The 21,813-nt window shown below is 43.2% G+C and overlaps 1 protein-coding gene across 2 annotated transcripts in view; it reads right to left on the reverse strand.

Annotated features, from left to right (window-relative positions):
• Positions 1-21,813, reverse strand: part of HEATR4 (HEAT repeat containing 4) — a 344,851-nt gene that overhangs the window by 176,087 nt on the left and 146,951 nt on the right. For both annotated transcript variants that reach the window (XM_086937243.1, XM_086937244.1), the window contains exon 7: positions 11,216-11,398. In XM_086937243.1, coding sequence (XP_086793369.1) covers positions 11,216-11,398 — 183 coding nt within the window. The remainder of the gene's footprint in view (positions 1-11,215; positions 11,399-21,813) is intronic.

Genomic DNA, 21,813 nt, shown 5'->3' on the forward strand with positions numbered 1-21,813 from the left:
TCTGAGCTTTTGATACCCTTGTTTCCAGTGTTTCCTGAGCTTTTGATACCCTTGCTTCCAGCATTTTCTGAGCTTTTGATACCCTTGCTTCCAGCGTTTTCTGAGCTTTTGATACTCTTGCTTCCAGCATTTTCTGAGCTTTTGATACCCTTGTTTCCAGTGTTTCCTGAGCTTTTGATACCCTTGTTTCCAGTGTTTCCTGAGCTTTTGATATCCTTGTTTCCTGTCTTTCCTGAGCTTTAGTTATTCCTTGTTCCTGAGCTGCTGCTGTTTTTCTTGTTCCTGAATTAGCACTGCCTGCAGTGCTGCCTTGGATTTTGCTCAATTCTTGTTCCTGCTCCAGCACAGCCTTCAGTGCTCTTTTGTTTTCCTGACTCCTGATTAAATACTATTCTATTATATCCTTGTAGCCTTCCCTTCTGCATATCCTTTTCCAGTCTTTGCTTTTCTTCCAATTTCCTTGGTCCCAGTTTCTGGTTTACTGTCTTTCTATTCCTGCTGTCTTGCTTCTATAACCTTGTATGTTTGTTACTTGATTTCTGCCAATTGTGCCCTGTTATTTCCTCCTTTCCTGTTAAGCACTCCTCCTTGCTAGCTCCATGTCTACTGTGCTTGTGTTTAGTTCTACACCCTTGCTGTTACTGCCTTGTGTGTTCCTGTTTTATCGCCAGGATCCGTAAGCACAGCTGACTACCTAGGTGGTGTTTCTTGTTCACTGTGAGTATTGTCTTTGAGTTACATTTAAAACATCACCATAGGTATCAGCTCCACAGACCCTGCCTTTGCATGCATATCCTATTTGTGGATATTTGCAGTCAGTATCTATAACAGCAATTGTGGGTGGGGAACCTACTGAGCTTCAGTCTTAGCGTGTGGCGGTCCTGAGTGCTTTACCCCACACTCCCTTTATTGTTAATGTTGTTTTATATTAGTGATTCTGAATGCTGAACTGCCTCATGAGGGCCTGTCCTTTCTGAGTCTTAACTATCTTGTTCCTTTCTGCAGGCTTCCCCTTTGGATACCTTTTCTCCTCCGACTTCCTGTGTGATCCTGGGCAGTGCTGTATACTCTTTTTTCTGTCTAATTTTCTACCAAGTCACCAGTCTTTGCCCAAGTCCTTGACTGTGTCCCAGACAGTCCCGGACAGTCCCTGACAGTGGGCATTCAAGAAATGTTGCAACCTGAAGTCACACGTGGTGGTATACAACGCTTTACAGTTTGTTTGAGATTAAACAATTTTTCTGTTATCTCTGCATCTGTAGCCCTGATGAGGTTGTGATTACGACGAAACACGTGTTGGCTATTGCGAAGAACCATTTAGAATGCAATAAAGTACTTGTAAAAAACCAGACTGAAAGAAAAACTTCTCTCAAGGACTACTTTATTACTTAAAACGGTTACATATATAAATTTGCGCATGCCATATGGGTGTATATATGTTTAAGTTGTACTTGTGTTCTAATGTTTCATTTGTTATTTGTAAGATATTTGTAGTTGCATTTGCTATTAACTACTGATTGAAGAGGAGGCTTGAATGTTGTGTTGCATTGTCTCCGTGATGTTATATTTTTTATAATATGAGGTAAAATAATGGCTTCCTTGTCTTGACTTGATCTCATGCCTCTTTGTTCCAAAACACTAGAGTCCCTGTCTCTTTAGCTCCCTCTTGAAGCTTCTTTTTTATCCATTTCTCTCTCTGCCACTGCTGTTTATCTTTCTCTTTCTCTTGCTTTCATCCTTTGTTCCCTTTCTCTCTCTCTTGCTTAGAATCAAAGTCTGAGAGTAAAAAAATAAGTCCCAGTATACCAAATAATGAGTGCTGGTGCGTACCAACGCCAATCTGAAAAAAATTATCACTTATGTATAATACTATGATTACAATCAAATCAAATCAAAATTACTTTATTCGGTTTCAGTTAGGAGAAAACCATGAAAGTACATACATAAAAAAATTGATTACAATAATAACATTCGATACATATTTTAAAATTATTTAATTCTGAAAATATTTAAATAGCATAAAATACTCAATTTGTTCTAAAAACCTAGAGGAGTGTGTAACAGATCAGAGTTTGAAGTATGTCAATTAGAGATTTCTCCTGTGTCGAATACAAAATTTAAAAAAATTAGCAATATTCAGTGCCATACAGTCAAATTCCATGAGTTGGAGGACTATTAAGGCAGGATGGCATTGACGCAAACGTAAACTTTTTAGAATTGGAACTAACCAACGTTTTCTAGGTTCAGCATTAAATTTACAGAAAAGGGTTAGGTGTATTAGGGATTGGGTTGAGATATCGTCGCAGGGGCACAAAGATAACAGGTTCGACCAGCCATTTATTTTTGGGAAAGTAACCAGTCGATAAAAAAGGTTGAACCTAAAACGGGTCAACAAAAACCTGTCATAACCAGATAAATTCCAGGTTAGATATGGCTGGATGGCCACTGTCGACTGGATCAGCAGAGAGTGTTCAGCCGAGATTTTATTGGCTTCTGAAGCCAAACGCAGATCCGCTAGGTGGCTTAAGCATAGGTTTTTTAGAGCTTTTCTTGACACTTCTGCTATTAGAGGAGGATTATGAAAATAATTTTTCAAACCCAAATCAAACAAAAAGTTCTTAACATAGTGAATCCAGGGAATCTTGACAGAATTTTCGAGTGAGAGGCAGTCCTTTAAATTCGGTGCCATAGCAGAATTGGCTGCATCTTGATAGTGTCAGAAATATAAAGTAATCCTAATTCTATATGGCAACCGAAACTTGTGGTACCTTGTGGAACAGCGAGCAAAATCCTCAAAGAATTGTTTTCCACCTTTTGAAGGACTTCCATCTGTGCGTAGCCCCACACACCTGCTCCGTATATGGCAGTACTAATGCATTTTGCCTGGTTGATGCGAGTCATCTCAACCGGGGGTCTTTTTACTAATCTCTGAGTAAAACATACTAACGCCATGGTTGACCTTAAAAACAGGAGCTTTCTCGCTTCTATTGCTTTTCTCCATGAGCCTTTTTCATCTATTAAAATCCCAAGATAGGGGTATGTCGTGGTGTTCTCCACCCTGGAATTATTAATAAAGATGTCTCTCCTTTTTTTGTGTTTAGCTCCTGAACTCATAATAAAAGTTTTTTTGATATTAATTTTTAAATCGAGATCAGACATAAAGGCAGAGTATCTATTAAGTGAGCGTTGGAGTTCTATAGGGGTGCGAACAATAATCACGGCATCGTCCGCGCAGAGAAGAGCTGGTATCGGGCGATTATGGAGTAGGGGTAGGTCCTGGCACCCCTTCAACATGTCATTTTCTAAACCGTGGGTATAAAGAGTGAAAAGAAAGGGGGCCAGGACACAACCCTGCCTCACACCCCGCTCGACCCTAAACGGCGCTGTCAGCTCCCCTCTTATGCCATATCTCACTCTAGCCGTTGCATTAGAATACATTTCACGAAGAAAATTGACTAAAGAAAGGTCAACACCCATTTCTGTTAAAATACCCCACAATTTTTGATGGCTTACGCAATCGAAAGCAGATGTTAAATCTACGTATGCCATATGGAGTTTCCCACCTTTTACGTTTACGTATTTGACCATAATTAGAGTTAGATTTAAAAGTTGCTCAATGGTACCCATACCATCTCTGAACCCATATTGGAGGTCCGATATAATTTTATTGTCATCCGCCCAGTGTTGAAGCTGTTCTAATATAATACGCCCAACAACCTTTCCCAGAGAATCTAATAAGGAGATTGGGCGGTAACAAGATAGACTCTGTCGATCTCCCTTTTTGAATATGGGGGCAAGGATGGAGAGTGACCATGAGTCTAACATTCCGACTTTACACGTTGCCTCCAGATCTCCAAGCAGGATCGGCACTCAAAGGTCCTTGCCAAATTTGTAGAGGTCAACCGGGACCCCGTCGGGGCCTGGCGCCTTTCCCCCACTACTAGCCATTAGGGCTGATTCGACTTCTGCCTGAGTAAAATCTAAAACAAGAGGAACAAATGGTGATTTGGTACTCAAACCATGTTTCTACTGGCTTATGGGCGGTCAGTTCAGTAACATTTAGTCCAAAAATCTGGGAAAAATGTTCCACCCAGGATGTTTCGTCGATTGCCATTTCTATTTTGTCAGAATCTCTGATTTCTGCAAGAAACGGGGCGTTAATTACTTTCCAGAAGGCGGTGATGTCGTTCATTAAACAGCTCTTGTGGAGTTCAGCCCATAATTCCTGTTTTAATTCAGTTTTCCTCGATCGGATTGCTGAATGGTAAATTTTACGAAGATGGATTATTTCTTGCCTATTTTTAACCAGGTTATGGTGATTACAATCAATACTTCTTTGGCGCTGTAATTATAATGATATTTTATTATCTTCTACCACTGTGGTATTCTATTACAAACAGTTTCAGTTTCAGTTTCATCAACTTTTATTCGATTATCAATTTCAATAATCATAAAAAGTACATTTTGAAAAAGTTTTAAGCACAGAAAGTTAAAAAGAAAATAATAAGATCACAAAGAGATTAAATCATGATAGAAAAAAGCATTTTTTAAAACAGTGGAATAGTTTTTACAGTTTGTAATAATTTAGCTAGAGATGTTGCGACGTGTTGTTATAACTACTTTGAGAAAAGTCGCTATGAGTTTGGCTTCATGTGGGGATTTTAGGGATTGCAAGTAAGAAAGTGCTGGGTAGGATTGTCTGAGTCCACTGGATCGGAGAATAGGGATGATCCATCTTTTCCTTGCTGGTTTGTAAAATTTGCAAAAAAGGACGACATGAATCGTAGATTGTGAAGAGACTCCGTCACAGGGGCATCTCATCAAGTTACGGGACCAGTTCTGCATTTCCGGGAATGAGACCAAACGGTAGAAAACATCGAAGCGTAACCTTGTAAGTAAAAACTTTTCATGGTTGAATAAAAAATATGTCAGGTAGGGCTGGATAACTTTTCCTGGCTGCAGTAAACGGATTTTTTCGTTTTGTGGTTTGGTAATCTCTGCCTGGTTTCGGAGGTCTCTCAGGTGACCCATACACATTTGCTTTAGTTGCTTCCTGGAAACATCTTCGACTGAAGGAGGTACGTCAAAGTAATGTTCACAGTCCAGGTCTTTGAGGAAGTTATGTATATAATTTAGCCACAGGATTTTCCGCCAGTTTGTCAAGCCTAAACAGTCAGTAATAAGGGAGCGGGTTAGGTGACTTTCAGGATTACACCATATTCGGTGCCACAGTAAGATGGGCTCACATCGGATGGTGTCGATGATGTATTCCATGCCAAGCTCCCGGTGCGAGGCTAATATCGGGGAACTTTGGGGGAGGGCTAGGATGTATTTTATAAAGGCATTTTCAGTGACCTGAAGCTGGTCAATACGACCATGTCCCCAGATTCCAGCTCCATAAGTTGCCACACTGTGGCATTTTGCATAGTATATGGTTAAAAGTTCAGGGGGGGGCGGTTTTCCCAATTTCCTCGAGAAGGAGGTTAGTGCTGAGGTTGCACGGTGGAAATGGAGGTTTCTAGCTTCGACTGCCTTATGCCAGTTCATTGCGTCATCCACTAGGATGCCCAGATATGGATACACCGGGGTCTTTTCTAGACTATTGTTATTGACCAATATGGGTTTGGAAATTTTTGTCCTGGGGCCGATATTCATTGTAAACGTTTTTTTGATGTTAATTTTAAGGCCAAGTGAGTCCATGAATGTTACGTATTTGTTGAGCTGCAGCTGAAGTTGGTTTAAGGTCCGTGCTAGGATTACTGAATCGTCAGCGTACAGAAGGGTAGGTATCGGGCGATGGTTTATCTGGGGCAAATCCTGGCTCCCTTCCAGCATCGCCTGTTCAAGTCCATTTGTATAAAGGTCGAACAGGAAGGGAGCCAGTACGCACCCCTGTCTTACTCCCTTCGTTATTTGGAAAGGTCGTGACAGTTCGCCTCTGGTACCAAATCGTACTCGACCTTCTGCGTTTGTATAGAGTTCTCTTAGGAAGGTTAATATCGGGGGATCCACACCAAGGTCGGCTAGTATTTGCCAAAGCTTCGCGTGCTGAACGCAGTCGAATGCCGCGCTTAGATCTACATAAACGAGGAAGATGTTACCTCCTTTGGCGCGAGCATATTTTCCAGCCAGGAGGACAAGGTTGAGGGCCTGCTCCACGGTCCCGAGCCCCTTCTGGAATCCGTATTGCAGGTCAGTTATGATGTTGTTCTCCCGGGCCCAAGATTTTAGTCGGTCCAGGAGTAATCGACCTGCAATCTTGCCCGTGGAGTCCAGAAGGGAGATTGGTCTATAGCAAGCGGGATCGTTGCGGTCACCTTTTTTAAAGATGGGTAGTAATGTTGAGGTTGACCATGAATGGAAGAGACCAGTTGAAACTACTGCTGACATGACCCGTGTAATTATTTTTGACCAAGAGTCTACATCATGAAGGAACAAGTCCATTGGAACCCCATCGGGCCCAGGGGCCTTACCAGTTTTTGAGGCCTTGATTGCTTTTGTGATTTTGTTAAGGGAGAAACGCAGCTTAATCGGGTAGATGTTACTTTTCTCCGGTTGGGCTTCTTTTGTTAGGTTATTTGGTACGGCGTCTGATGGTGTTCCAAAGATTTTTGAAAAATGGGAGACCCAATCATCCTCAGTTATTGCCACGTCAAGATGATCAGGGTCAGAGCTGTTGGCCAAGAAAGGTGATCTTATGGTCTGCCAGAATGCAGTGCTATCTTTCCTTTGGGCACTGTCATGTAGACGTAGCCAAAGATCTCGTTTGATCTGTTTTTTACGGTCTTGCCGGGCAGAGTTATAGTTTTTCCTCAGTTGGGAGATTTCCTGAGGGTCTCTCGTGTGCTTGCGTAGAGCTTCTTTGAGGGATGTGAGCGCCTTCCGGCAGGCGGTGTCAAACCATCTCGTGGTCGGGGGCTTGGGCTTATTTTTTAAGTTGACAAATAGCTCGTCCCTTATTGTTTCCTGGATACTTTGGAAGCAGGTGACAATTATTTCAGGTGGTGTCTCCAGGGTCATGCATTTGGACAGCCAATGGTGTGTTTTTTCGAGGATCCTCTGTGTCATCTCTTCTGGGTCAATCTTTGCCCATTTGATTGTGTACCCGTTCAGTTTGTTCATGGACACCAAGTGTTGATCAAGGGAACTTAGCTTTACGGGGTGTGCTCCTGGTTGTTTCATATGGATTGCCACGCTGAGCGGATAGTGGTCGCTTATTGGGTTCGACCCAATTTCGTAGTTAGTTAGTTGCCCTTTGAACGAGTTTGAGGCTATTATATAGTCAATGATTGTAGAGCAGCCTCGCCCGTGGAAGGTGGGAAAATAATCCTGCTGCGGATCAACTAGTTCGTTGACAAAATCCAGATCTAGGGAGAAAAGGATTTCATTAAGTTTGTTGCCGCATGGCGAATGTGCGAAGTGAGGGGTAGGATTCCCAAGTTCATTTTGGAGACCACAGTTCCCGTTTTTGTGTTTTGGGCACAATGGGGAGTTAAAATCGCCACCCCAGATAAGATGAGTTGGAGATTTGGTATTGTCATTTTGAAATGGGGTTAGGAATGCGGCTATTTCTTCTAGGTATGACCAGCATTCCAGAGTGCCTGAGTTATTGTAATAGTTTATGAGTATGTGGTTATTTCCTTTAGGTACTGTTGACTGCGTGATTTGTATGATTTGAAAAGTTGGTGACTCCTTTAATAGTTTCACTCAGAAAGGGAGGGTGTTAGCAATATAGTTCGTAAGCCCCCCCTTTGGTCTGCCCATGTTTCCAGGTACCTCTTGGGTAAAAAGAGTTTTGTAACCCGCAAGATGCAATGGGATTGTACACCAGGTTTCTTGCAGACACAGAATCTGATGTTGCTTTGCTGTGTCGAGCCACAAAGTCGATGTTATTTTAGAAGTCAGGCCTGCAATGTTCCAGTATGCGATGGAGAAGCTCAGGTTTGCGGGGTCCATCAAGACGTGTGGTGGGGTTATCGAGTTGTTTGCAGCCTGGGTTACTGGTAATTGTCGTGGTTTGACCCGAGGGGGTTCGACTAAAACTTTAGAAGCTACAGTTGGCTGATGAGACAAGTCAAAGGTGGTCCCGTCTTCTAGTGAAAAGGTGATATAAATGTCTTTTTTTGGAATATTTGAGGGAGCAATTTGCAGTTCCTGGGATGGGTTGTTATGATTGTCAGGAAGGGACTCTGGGTGTGCTAGGTGTTGTATAGAGTTGGCTGGTTGTGGTGTGGTAGCGGGTTTTGCGTGTCTAGATTCCTCCCTGAGTGGTCAGTCGACCATCTCTAGACAGTCAAAACGGTTTTGCGTTGAGAGGCCCTGCCAGCCTTCATAGGTTTGACAGGGTCTTTCTTGCCAGTATTGCCTCGGCCGTTCTCTCGGCCCATTTCTGCCTGCATGATCATATGTGTACTCCATCTGATTCCATGGCTCTTGGTTCCATGGTTCTTTGGGGATCTGATGCCAAGACCAGGGCGGAGTATTGCGATGCTGTCTCGCTGGGGGATAGAAGAAAGAAAGATGCCGAGCATCGATCCCCCCCTTTTTTTCCAGCGAGGGCCAGGCGCAAATGTAGTCCACTGCGGAGGGATCTCTGCATGTTACTATAATACAGTCTCCGCGGGTTGATTTTATTGTTTTTCCTACCCAGACTACCCTGAGGACTGTAGTGATCCCTCCAGAAAGATGGGATTCTAGAGGTCTGTTAATGCTTAACCACTGCATGACCTTATTTTTAAGTGACCATGCAGTTTCAGGTGTGTCATCGGTTAATTCAGGTACACCTGTGAGGACTATCGTGTAGGGAGTGGCTTCCGGGGGCAAATGGGCAGGGCGTCTGGTTGCTGGTGTTTTTTTAATGATGTTCTTGGGAGACGGCTGGGAGGCCACTGGTTTCAGTGGGAGAGATGCTGGCTTTTTTGCCGAAAGAGCTTTGCTGGTGTTGTTATTTGTCGCTGGTCCTGGGGTATCTGCAATGACTGAGTCTGTGTTTTCTGTTTGTTGATTGGGTACAGCGGAGGTTTTTCGCTGTGGTTGGGGCGTTATGGATGGTAGGTTTTGATTTATGGTGTTTTGTTTGTGACTTTTTTGAGCTAGAATGGTTGGATTTGAGTGTTTTGCTAATTTCTCTGATTGCGCTTGGGGTTGCTTTTTGGGTGGCTGCGGTGGATTTCGCTGGCCTTTTATTTCTATGCGCGTGTTGGTGTCGAGGAGGGTTGCAGAAATTATGGTTAGCTGAGCTTCTATGTTTCTAATACTAAGTTGAATGGGTTTCAGATATTGAAATAAGAGGTCTTTTGTTGTAGTCAGAACTTGCGAGGTGACTTTGCATGTTCTGCAGATTATCGGAGGCCTCATTTGAGATTGCCAGGTGAGGTAGGTTGGTTACAGAGGGAAATAGTGTGTTTTGTTGCGTTTTGGAGTTTGAATGAGTTGTAATATGATCTGAACAGGGAGCTTTGATTACTGCATTTTCAGCAGTTAGTGTGTTTTGTTTTGGGATAGCTCCTTCCCTTTCGCCTTGATGGAGCGGGTTGACGTTTATCTGGGCGTCGTCCTGGGTTTGACAGATCGCCAGGTCAGGGGTTGCTTCCAGATCGTCCGAAGTTAGTGAGAGGTCAGACTCGGACTGTGTTACAGAAAGGTTTACTATGGATGGCACTGTATTTATGTCTGGTGCTGACAGAGTCACGGGAAGGGAACAGTTTTGTGAGTTGAGATGAATAGGAGAAGTGGCGTTTGCTATAGCGCCTAAAGAGGATCGTTTTGCGTTCGCATTCATGAGGTCTAGTGACACTCTCTTTTCCATTAGGGCTATACTCTGGTTTATTACCTCATGGGTCCGTGAGATGAATAGGTCGATGGGACCCGTTATTTGAACTACCTCCTGTGCATGTTTCGATTTGGTCTTTGAGGTACTCCTGGTTTTTGGTGGCATGGTGTTATCTGCTGGCTGCAGTTTCAGTGATGAAAGGGAGATGGCCCGGTCCGGTCTCTACCGGGCACTAACGGGCAACAACGGGCCCGCCCTTGGCCCGGGCTTCGCCCGGGCTGCGACCTGCGCGCGTCCCGCGTTGCGTGAAGTGGTCATTCTTTTATGGCTATGAGGTACAGAGGGGGCGTGGCACTGGGAGGCGGCGCGGCTCCCTCGGGAAGAGGACCAGCTGTTGGTGTTGCTTGCTGGTCCTCGCAGTCCCGGGGCCGTACCTCTCACCTCCGCTGCGGCCTCGCTCACGCGCTGCTCCTCACGTCGTCGGCTTGGTTCCAGGAAGGCGCAGGTAGGCAAGTGGTCTGCTCCTGCAGTGAAAGGCAAAGAGTTCTGGCAGCAAGGAAACCTCAATACGAGTGGCACCCGCGAAGCGGGGGCCGTGAGATGTTATGGACGCGGCAGGGGGCGTGGCACTGGGAGGGGGCGCGGCTCCCTCGGGAAGAGGACCAGCTGTTGGTGTTGCTTGCTGGTCCTCGCAGTCCCGGGGCCGTACCTCTCACCTCCGCTGCGGCCTCGCTCACGCGCTGCTCCTCACGTCGTCGGCTTGGTTCCAGGAAGGCGCAGGTAGGCAAGTGGTCTGCTCCTGCAGTAAAAGGCAAAGAGTTCTGGCAGCAAGGAAACCTCAATACAAACAGAAATTGCTAGTGAAAAGGTAAACTATTTATGTTGTGTGGCAAGAGGGAGGATCTCTATCTTTCTTTATTGAGAAAGTGTAAGACTCAGTGCAATACATATTTCCAGTATGGAATCAGCGCAGGGGTCAAGTATGACGAAATGTCCACAAAATTAGGCCACTTAAAGTGTTAAGTTCCATTTAAAATGCCACTATATATTTTTGGGACAAGTGGACGTCGGGGTACAGCATTAAGAGTGAAAAAGATAGCAACACAGAGCTGACTTCTTTCAGCACCATCTCTGACACTTGCCCTATTTCCTATTTTGGATTCTCATACAATGTATCTAAGTACCATGAAACAAATGTGTCTCTCTACAATGTTGAAGAAGCTTGTAAACGTTATTTTCCAGTCCTTGGTCTCTATTGCATTTTGTGAATTTCAGATTCTTCTGAACGTTTGTGCTTTTCAAACAAATATTATTCACAATTAGCAATGACAATAAAGAACTAAAAGACAGCAATACTAGAGTGACTTGTGGTTTCACCCATGATATACATTTGTGCTTGTGGAGTGGTGAAAAAACTACAAGTGGGAAAGCTAGTTTATTTACCATGGTCTAGCGCCTCTTGCATGATTCCTCTGGCTTCCTCGCTTTCCGTTTGAATTACATAGTGAAACACGGCCGCTACCATTCTCACACGAGGATTGTGGTCTTTCAAAGCTGCTGTAATCAGTGGCATCAGGTCTTCCGGAACAATAGAGATTGGCACATCTTTCTTATAAGTGCAGATTCCTACAATCACAGGAAATCAGTGTAACAAATACAATCAGTGTAACAAATACACACAAAGCAGTCTCACATAGATGTTCTTAGTGGCACTTACTCTCATTATTATTTCACTTAGAGTAACCCAGAACAAACATTTCTGATTTTTATGAGTACCACTACAAAACCGTGGAATATTCCATCTTCTATCACTACAGTTAGAGGTTGCCAATTGGGGAAATGTGGTGACAAAATGGGTCTTTGTAAGCATGTCTTGTGTTATGCATTTATTGCAATTTCTTGGAAGTATTGAATTTCTTGGAATTTCTTTTTTCACTTCACTTGTTCAACAGACTGGGAAGGGACTCAACAGCATACACCTACAGATGTTTACTTGATGTGACATTAACTGATGGATAAAACTATGCGACTTAATTCATAACAATACCACGTAATCTGAGGTTCTGAATTCAACACAGGTTAAGAAATGCATTCACAAAACCCTGGCAAAATAGTCTCATATAATAAAAAGGCTCAGATTAATGTCTATTAAAGAGGGTAGTATTTCCTTTACAAGTCACCTTAACAAGATACTCCTAGCCTATTTGTCAGCCCACTGCACAGCTTGTACTAACACAATGTGACAGTAAAGAGAGTTCTGAACTCTGAGCCTGATTACAATCTTGGCGGATGGGATACGCCGTCACAAACGTGACGGATATTCCGTCTGCTGTATTACAAGTTCCACTGGAATTGTAATTTGACGTACGGGATATCTGTCACGTTTGTGAGCAAGTAACCCTGTCCGCCAAAATCGCAATCAGGCCCTCTGTCTATATAGTAGTCCTGATAATAAAAATAGATGGGCTTCCTCAACCAGTCTCCTACCATGAAACAGGATGTCACTGGCATACTGGGATACCACGTGAGATTTCCCAATGATGTTTCTCATTGCTCAATAATGTTTACCTAAGTATTTAAGAAAGCTGAGCAACTGTCATCAAAAACAGCAACAGGAACTGGAGGTAATGGCTTTGAGGCCTTTGGTGAAGCCCTCACTCCCTGAGAAAGCACCATTAGTATTAACGCTGGCCATTGGATGTGTATTCAGTGACCAAAGTAAGCCAGATAGAAATGGCACAAACAACCCCCTTAGTGCGAGAAATTAGGTCTCTAATTAACTGCTATGGAAACCAATTAAAAGCACAGTCGGACGTCCCAGAACATCCATATCTCACTCCCACAATTCAGAACCAATCCCGTGGCGGCATTCGCTGGGAGCCAGCAACCTACTACATTCCCATCCCAATACAATTAAGCAGCCATCTGCTCTTCCTTGAGTGTTGTATCCTCCCGGTACACCGGGTACAGAAGGCTCCTGTAATCGTCATTTCTCCAAACTTGCTGCCAACTTCTCATCTTCATGCATTCCTATCAATCTATTACAGAACGATTAAACTTTCTCTAACTAATGAGAAACGTGATAACGCACCTGTAAAGACATGAACAAGCAGCATACTGACAGTTTCGAGATGTATAACATTTGGCTAAGGCCTAATGTCAAGCTAAGTTTACTCGAGAAACAAAATGGAAGCAAACTACAACGTTATTAACCCTACAAAAGCAAGCTATCCTCATTAAAACCTGAACATTCAATACATGTAAATTCATATGTTATAAATTTCCTCAAATACACTACAGTGTGATTTCTAAATGAGCACAGCAAAGTTACCTATAGCAATACATATATGTGGAATACACGCGTTAATAAGTGTAGCCTAAAGGGACTAGGCCGCCCCAATCTTCCACTAAAGATCTATTGTACTATATATCTGAATGTCACCCCACCCTATTTAGACCAGGGGGATGGTCACTAGATTTCACTACTTGGGACCGCCTTGATGGGCATAGCAGTGCTGGGCAGAGGGAATCAATTTATAGTCTGCACGCCCACAGAGAAAAAGTACCCGTGCATCAGGGGCATTGATTTTTAGTTTTTTCTATAATAGTTAAGATACATCTGCTGCACCATTAGGTGCTTTGTAGGTAGTGGGGGAAGTCAAAATACAGCGGGCACGCTTTCGTTGACCGGGCAGGTGGCCCACTAAAGTCTAAATGGCCTTCCAAGTTACCAGGATGTTATACAGATTCTTAGAGCGGCAAAAACAATCTCGAATATTATTGTCAATAGTATACAAATCTGTTGCAGTAGGGTTATGCTACAATCGCAGTTTTCATAGGAAAATCATTTTTTGACCATGAAGACTAGATTAAAGATATTCAATTAGAAATACGGCTCTTATGAGGTTGTTGTTTTACTTATTTCTAATACTGATGTTTCAAATTTCTTTACTAACTCTGCTGAAATAAGAGATTTTCGTAATAGAAACAATGCCTCTGAAACAGAGCTACTTTATAAAATCAACTTGATTTAATAGAAAAATTTCTTATGTATATATGTTGCTCTGTGATGTATGAAGATAACAAATAATCAATAATATGGCTTAATCAACGAGGTACATTCTATATCAAAAAGTCAGTTAAACAATTAATATTTTGTCCTAAACTTAAATATTATTAACCCATAAAAGGCTTAAGCCTCGTGTTAAAATGAGAAAAAATAGCTCTTTCTGAATATGGTTCCTAGTTTTGAGTCACTTACTTTTTTGTTTTTTACATTTAGCCACATTTATTTTCTGCTCATTTTGTATGTTTTTATTCATATTTATATTGCATTTTTTTAAAACATGAAGCTTCAACTGGTACATTTCTACATTAATTGAACTAATAATTGTACACTGACACCTAGATGCATGACGAGCTTTAGCATAGTAAGCAGACATATGTTTACTACAACATACTCATCTTAATACATTGGTACTGTACGAAAATGTCAGAATCTACAGCTATTTAAGATTCATGAGGAAACGCCCCTGTCTCTCAAAATGCACAGCTCTTGGCCCAACTACCAATTTACGGCACTGGTTCACTGAGGAGAAGTCCTATTTTCCAATTCTTTCAAGTAAATTAAAGACAGTGGACAGAATTGTATTTGTAAAAATCTGTAAAAAAACTAAACTGGGAACTTTAACTATATGCAGAGGTTAAAATAGTCTGTGATTTCTGCAAGAAACATGTTAATGATATCTTAACCCCGAAAATGTATTGGTTGATAAAATTGTGCTTTTGCTAGCTGTGCGAAAGAGACATGTATTGCATTTTGTCCCTCCTTTCAACTGAAATACCTAATTAATTTTCAAGCCATACCAGTAGGAATATCCCTGTTCATGCAAATATACTAGGAAATACATTTTTTTTTTTAAAACATTGTATTGCCACACAGCTACATAAGGGTCTGTTTTCAAGACAGACGTATTTTTACAGAAGTGTTTTTCGGCAAATAAACACTCTGGGCCTGATTCACAGAATGAACTTAAGACTCAATCCTAAACTTACTACTATTTTAGTATTCACAGAATGCACTTACTACTTTTGGCATTCACAGAAGTTAGGACTTTGTCTTAAGTCTGTCTTAAGTCTGTCTTAAGACAAACTTAAGACAAAAGCCTAACTTCTGTGAAAACCAAAAGTAGTAAATTCATTCTGTGAATGCCAAAAGTAGTAAGTGTATTCTGTGAATACCAAAATAGTAGTAAGTTTAGGATTGAGTCTTAAGTTCATTCTGTGAATCGGGCATTCTGCTTTTGGAATTGGTCTATTATTAGGTCGCAACATATGCACAGGCACACATCTTTGCAAGTTCTATTCAAATCAGTAAATTGTTTGACTCCCAGAGGTTATATTTTTTAGCTCAAATAATATATTTTTTTATTTCCAAAGGCATGTAATCTGTGGTTCAAAGTCCTAAAGTAAATCCGTTGCTATCACTCTTTTATTTCCTTGTTAACTAAATACATTAGATCACAAACTGACCAATGTGAGATTGAGAATAAATACTGGAAAACAGATGATTCTTGAAAGCAGAGATAAAACTGTTAGGGAATGTTGTAAGTGACACACAATTTGAAATCATCTGCGATATTGTAAAAACCTACATTGATATGTTTTCCATTACGTCTAATATTAATATGAAATATAATGTAATGTATCAAGTTCTGAAAAAAAGATCGCAGAACCTGAAAGATACTCCAGTTACATCAAGGGATAGTACCTATGTTTAAGATTTGCAAACGGTGAAGAAAAATTACAATAAAACACTTCAAAAGTCAAAGATCTCAATGTTACACAGTAAAAAAACATTTAAATCACCCAGATTCCTGTTGAAAGAGGAAGCTGAACCAAGGAATTACATTATTTTACTCTATGGAAGCTCAAATAAATAGAACATGGTTGCTGTGTTGTCTGTGAGAACTCACACCACTTTTACAAATTAAAGCAAAAGAAAAGATGTAGGAGTTTATTTAGTGTTTGACGGACAGGGTACTCATCCACAAACGTGATGGAGTACCTTGTCCGCCAAACGGAGGTTCTGCCCATTCTCTTTAGAGTTGGGAGGACTGTCAGCTTTTCTGTTGATGGAGCCCCCGCTGTCTCAGAGGATGGAAAACTTCTTCCACCGTCCTAAAGGATTAGAGGGTGGTAGGAGGAAGTTCATTACACCGCCCACCCTAGCTGGTAAGGAGTGGTCTGTATCTTTCTGTTCGTCCTCGGTATGTAAAACCTGGTGCTGAGGGACAGGAAAAAGCAATGACTCCCGCATGCAGGAAAAACATCCCTAGGTGTGGGGGGGTCATTCGTTTTTCTTTTTTTTCTCAAAAACAAACTCCCACTTCGAGAGCTTGTTTTTGAAAAATAAAAACTTGGTTGCATTTTGGTGGATGGTCCTCCAAAATAACGACAGCTGTCCACCTAACTTAATATACCTTGATAGGAACGACTATCAAGGCAGTTCCTTTTAAGGTACAGAAATCACTGCTGGGCTAACGCTGCTCTCTAAAAGAAGGGAACTCTTTATATTTGACCCAGTCTCTCATTCTCTCTCACTCTTCTCTATACGTTTCCTCTATCTTTTATTCTCTTTCTTCCACAGCATATTTTTCTATTAACTAGGTAAATATTTCATATTGCATATTTTAATTAATTTGTTTATAAACGCTGTGCGAGTTATTTTTGTTATAAAGGTTTCCTTTTCAAGAATGTCAAATTCCAGAAATACCATCTTTTTTCATATTAGTGTTAATTTCTCATTATTGGATTAACCTCATTGATGCTAATTATTTTGAAAATCTTGATAACATTAATTAAAAGAAAACAAATCACTGTCTCCGTCGAGGTCTAATCAGTGCCAACACCATACCATTCTCCCGCCACAGCTGCCATTGGTAATTGGCCCTAATTACTGATTTGTCGGGTAGTGGTGGGACAATGGTGGGACAGCACTGCGCTGATACCCCTTTTCCACCGGGCAGCACTGTAGTCAGAGACCATCCTTTTCCAGAGAACCCAGGGTTCTAGAGAATCCTCAGAATGTTCCGGTCCCGGTGGTCCCAAGGTAACATTGTGATCCTTAGGAATGTTTTTATGGCTGTATTAGCACCTACAACAAAAAGGAGATCCAACAGGTACTGCTAGTATAGGACTGTCCTGGCTTCCACTTAGGTGTCCCTTCCTGCACAAACATACTCCTGCCTGTAACGCAGGCCCACTTGCACCATGGTACAAGGCAGTCACAAGCATGCCAGCACAGAGGAAGAGCAGGAATGTGCCATATCTTAGTAGATATGGTGCATTTATGCCCACTCCATTTGATACAGCGAAGCAGGTTGTCTTGCTGCGTTGTGCCACATATTAGTAAATCTGCCCAAGAGTTTCTCCCGACCAGCTGCGCATTGCATAGAAGGATGGCTGGAATTCACAGGAATTCCATTAGTCCTGCAAAGGGGAAGATTGGAAACTACCACCAGGTCACAGGTGATAGGCTACACAATCTTCCATATGAAAATAAGGTGACTTCTCAATCGATCCTCGCATGTTAGTATTCGGCTAGCTGCTGAAAAGGCAGAGGAGCGGATACCACCTTCTAAATCAGAGACGTTTTAAGAGATAGGCAATTGCACAGGTGGCCCGGTTTTCTAGGAGCCCCCTGGGAAAGTGGAGTATTTCTCTAGCTCACTTTTGTGTATTTATGTATCTTAGCCGTTAACATAGAATTCAATATTGTTAGCCAACAATGGGCTTGAATGAGCAAAAAATGGGTAGTCAAATTTAAAGATGCTCCAAACAGTGCCCCCCAAAATATTTCTTCCCTGGGGCCCCAAAAAACTCTTAAGATGACACTGTTCTGAATGACTGTGTCCTCACACAACGTTATATTAGACCGTTCAGAAGCCAGAGAAGGTTGCTTGGCAGAGGAAGTCTACCGCTTCCCACAGGCGTTGCTTAAGTAGGGGACTAAGTTCTCAATTGTCACATGCAATCGGAGCAAACAAGAGGTTTGTAAAGAGTGCATATTTATATAAAATGCATAAAAATAATCACATTAGAAAAATACATTGTTTTAGCAAGGCAATGAACTGAAGTGTTTACTACTGGCTCTTGAATCAAAGCAAGAAATTTAAAACGGCGATCTGTTGGGGTTAAATGGGCCTGTATCATTGTACAATTCCTATGGAAAGATCAACATTTGTTTTAACCTTATAAAAGTGAACCTATATTACCCAAATACAGTAGATGGTAAGAATGGTATGGTAGTTTTTTCTGTGCTGGAGACAGGCACAAGTAAACACACAATGATGTACACGGGTAAACAGTCATTGTGTGTTCTCTTTTACTATTCAGATCTTCCAAACAGGCCTTTCTAAACCCTTTCCTCTGACTCTTACCCCTCCACCTCCCCATTACTCATCCCAAACCTCCTCCTACTGCTATGCGCTCCTTTACATTTTTAGGTCGAGGACTATCGGTTCTGCCGTAAGGCAGAAACCGGAAGTCGGAGATTTAATGATTCTTAGAGTGCTGCATTTATCCCTCCCTCTTTTTGCTCTTTCTCCATTGGCTGGCTTCCTAAATGGAGGCCAGCCATTGGAGGAGAGAGCTGTCTCTCAGAATAGGCTCCGTCTTTTTCGGATTTGGGGGTGTGTTCCTTGCTGTTCTTTCCACTTTTTTCCACGCCTGCTTGAACAGCAAGAACACGCCCCCAAATCCGAAAAAAACGTGGAGCTTTTATCCGCCATTTTGCAGCTCGCTTCCCGACATCGGTCGTCTCATCCTGCCTCCCCGAGGTCAATGGCGGCAGATAGCGGCATTGTTACAGTGGTTGTGGCTCCCGAGCGAGTGGCCACCTCGCTTTACAGTTTAATTGAAGCTGGTGCCCACCCGGCATTTGCCCCGCAAAGTGCGCAAAATTGTCCCCGCTGCCGCCCGGCCGCGACCAGGAAGTCAGGCAGGCCGGGGGCGGGACTGCGGGACCCCCCGTGAACTCATTTCCTGGGCCGCGCTCTCATTGGCTGCCGGCCCGGGATTCCCTAGTGACGTCACTCCCCGGGCCGCGCTGGGATTGGCTGCCGGCCCGAGGAGATTGCGAGGCGCCGCCTGAGGAGAGGAGCCGGCAGAGAAGATGGCCGGATGCTGCCCGGGGCTCCCGTGAGCTGCTGGGAGCCCCGGTGGTCCAGCGGGGAGCAGGAGTCCCCGAGAGGAGGAGAGGACCCCCCCGCTGGAGCCGCCGCCTGGGAGAGAGCCGCCGCCGGGAGCTGGCAGACCACGTTTGTGGTATTCGGTGTAAGCTGCTTTGTTGAAAGATTAATGTTCTTGTCTTATCTTGGCACAGGGTAGGAGCAGTGTTCCACATAGCGCTGTCTTTGCAGCCTCTGTACCCTATCCTGCCCGCAGCCCTCCTCCGTCCCGCTCTCGCCCCCCCTTCCCTCCGCCCGCAGCTCTCCTTCATCTCGCACCCCCCTTCTCTCCGCCCGCAGCTCTCCTTCCCAGCGGTTCACAATTAAAATAGATTGTCAGCTTCGCCAGTGGTCACGGTGAGATATTAAAATACAGATTTTCAGAGTTTTAATGCGTCAATGGCAGCTTTATCAGGTGTTTGGTGTCAGATGTAAAACAAGGGATACTTTAGTTGTTCAAATTGAGGTGTTAAGAGTCAGACCCTGCTAAGAGTCAGGTTTTCCAGTGTGTTAGTGTGAGAGATAAAATGATAGGTTCACGCGGTTCTGGGTAAGGCGTTATAATTCAGATTTTCCAGTCCTTCAGAGTGATATATTAAATGTAATTTTTTTGGGAACTCAGTCAGATATGAAAAGACATGGACACTTTTCCAAAGGATCGGAAAAATAGCTTGGCCCTGCCGATCAACTCACTCTGGTTGGAGCTGCCCCTGCACAAAGGGTCAGCCTGACGGCCCAACAAGAAGCGCGACGCCCACCCCGCTGCGACCCACCATGCTCTCGTCCCAGCTGAACCCACCTCCTCCCCTCATCTTGTTGTCCCTGCCCCTCCCTCGCAAAATTGTATCGTATTGACTTTGTGTTTGCCCCCCCCCGGTCCTCCTGCCCACACTCCGTTGTCTGTGTGCTTTGCCCCTGCCAAAAAATTTAATTTGTCCATGTGCTTGGCCCTAGCCCCACCAGCTCACCCTCCGTTGTCCATGTGCTTGCCCCCAGCCCTTCTTGCCCACCATACGTTGTCCGTGTGCTCACCCATCCCCTCTCGCCTATTCTACTTGCTCTCTGCATCCTTCTCTGACGTCCTCCGTCCCCCATGTTGCTTCAGGAGCACACACCTAAAAATAAAAAGTGCTATGGCATGGCCAGTGCTAAAGCACATTTGGGGGAAAAAGCATTGGTACTGGCTGCATCATAGCGCTTTTATTTTTATTACTTTTAGACATGTTGCACTGTAGCTTCACTGCTATAAAGCATGGTTAACAAACATTTCCAAAGCCAGTAGCTCTCTTAAGCCAGATCTAGTGGCTTTGACAATGCTTGTTTTTTCTTATGTCAGTCAGTCAGTCCAGGTGCATTGCTTGAATTATACTCCTACCCAAGTCTACCACTTTACTGGTAGTACTGCTTCTTGACGTGGCATTACTTTAAAGTCTGCCCAATGTGTGACTACTCCTGTAGTCCCTGTGTATGGTTTTATTTGTTGCATCCCTTGCATGGCTTTACTTGTAGCCCTGCCACAGTGCATAACTGAGCTTGTTGTTCTGTGCGCAGGACATGATTGTATGTGTAGTCCTACGCCATTGTTTGGCTTTACTAGTCATTCTGGCTTGTGTACATTGCTTTAATTGCTGTCTTGCCCAACCCTATTGTTTTATTCAGAAATCGAAAGCCCTTTTATCTGTCACTGAATTCCCCATTTTTTCAGAAGGGACAATACAAAGACTTGCCTATCTCCTTTTCATAATATAGGAAACGGGAATTTCTGTTTGATTTGAATCGTATGTTCGGAGCATGTGCCGCTGTTTATCACATTCTGTGCACACTCAACATTGGGATTGGATGCTGGAAGTTGTTTTTCTTCGAAGAAAGAATTTTTGTTTCATGTTGGGATGTGCATCTTCAGCTGTGTGACCGCTGCGCTACGGATAAAAGCTCTTGCCACCGACAGATACAAAATATCAAACTTGTGAAATGAGATCCCTATAATATCATACTTTCACAGCCTAACTCCCTGATGATCCTGTGCCCAGGATATATACATGAATGACTCGTATGTGGTGGAGGGTATGGTGAAAACACCATTTAAACTTTGCCTTCATGCAGCTGTGTATTTATATGTTTGGAACAGAATTGTGTCTGTAACCACTGTCTGCTTAGGGACCACAATGAGAGCTTCTGTTCATTGTCCAAAGTTTCAGGTCGAAAAAGATGATTCATTACTGAAAGGATAGAGGGGGGCACATTACTACATGCAGCAACAGCACCTTGTCAAGTCTCTATCTGTTGCAGTCACCAAGAAAGTCAAAGTGCTTGAGTCTGACAGTGGAGTGGGTCCATCTGTCCGCTTGGTAGCCTTAATCATAGAAAGAGGACATCAATGTGTCCGCCACTCTGACGCCCATTGCAGTTGTGCTGCTGCATATTAGAGGGCTCCTAATCAGGGGCTCCCTACGCACTCCCCTCCTCCCTGTTCAAAGGCGTACAATTGATGGGGCACTATGCTTTTCCTTTCCGACCCTCAGAGGAGGTCAGAGAGTATTAGTGTTCAGGTCTTTGAAGAAACTTCTGGGTAATAGGATGGATAGTGCTGAGAAGTGATTAAGCAATCTAGGCAATACTAACATTTTAGCTATAGTCACTCTGCCCATAGGTGATAGCGCAAAAGGTTCTCGAAACTGCTATATTTAGCAGGCTCGGCACTGGTGCTCATTTTCAGGTTGTGCAGCGTATGCTGAACGCGTTAGCAGGTCTGTGTTTGGCGGCGCTCTATCTCTGTAAGAGCGAGTCTGTGCAGGTAGCTCTTTTACAATG

Source organism: Lissotriton vulgaris, chromosome 9 (assembly GCF_964263255.1).
Source record: "Lissotriton vulgaris chromosome 9, aLisVul1.2, whole genome shotgun sequence".
NCBI classification, from domain to species: domain Eukaryota; kingdom Metazoa; phylum Chordata; class Amphibia; order Caudata; family Salamandridae; genus Lissotriton; species Lissotriton vulgaris.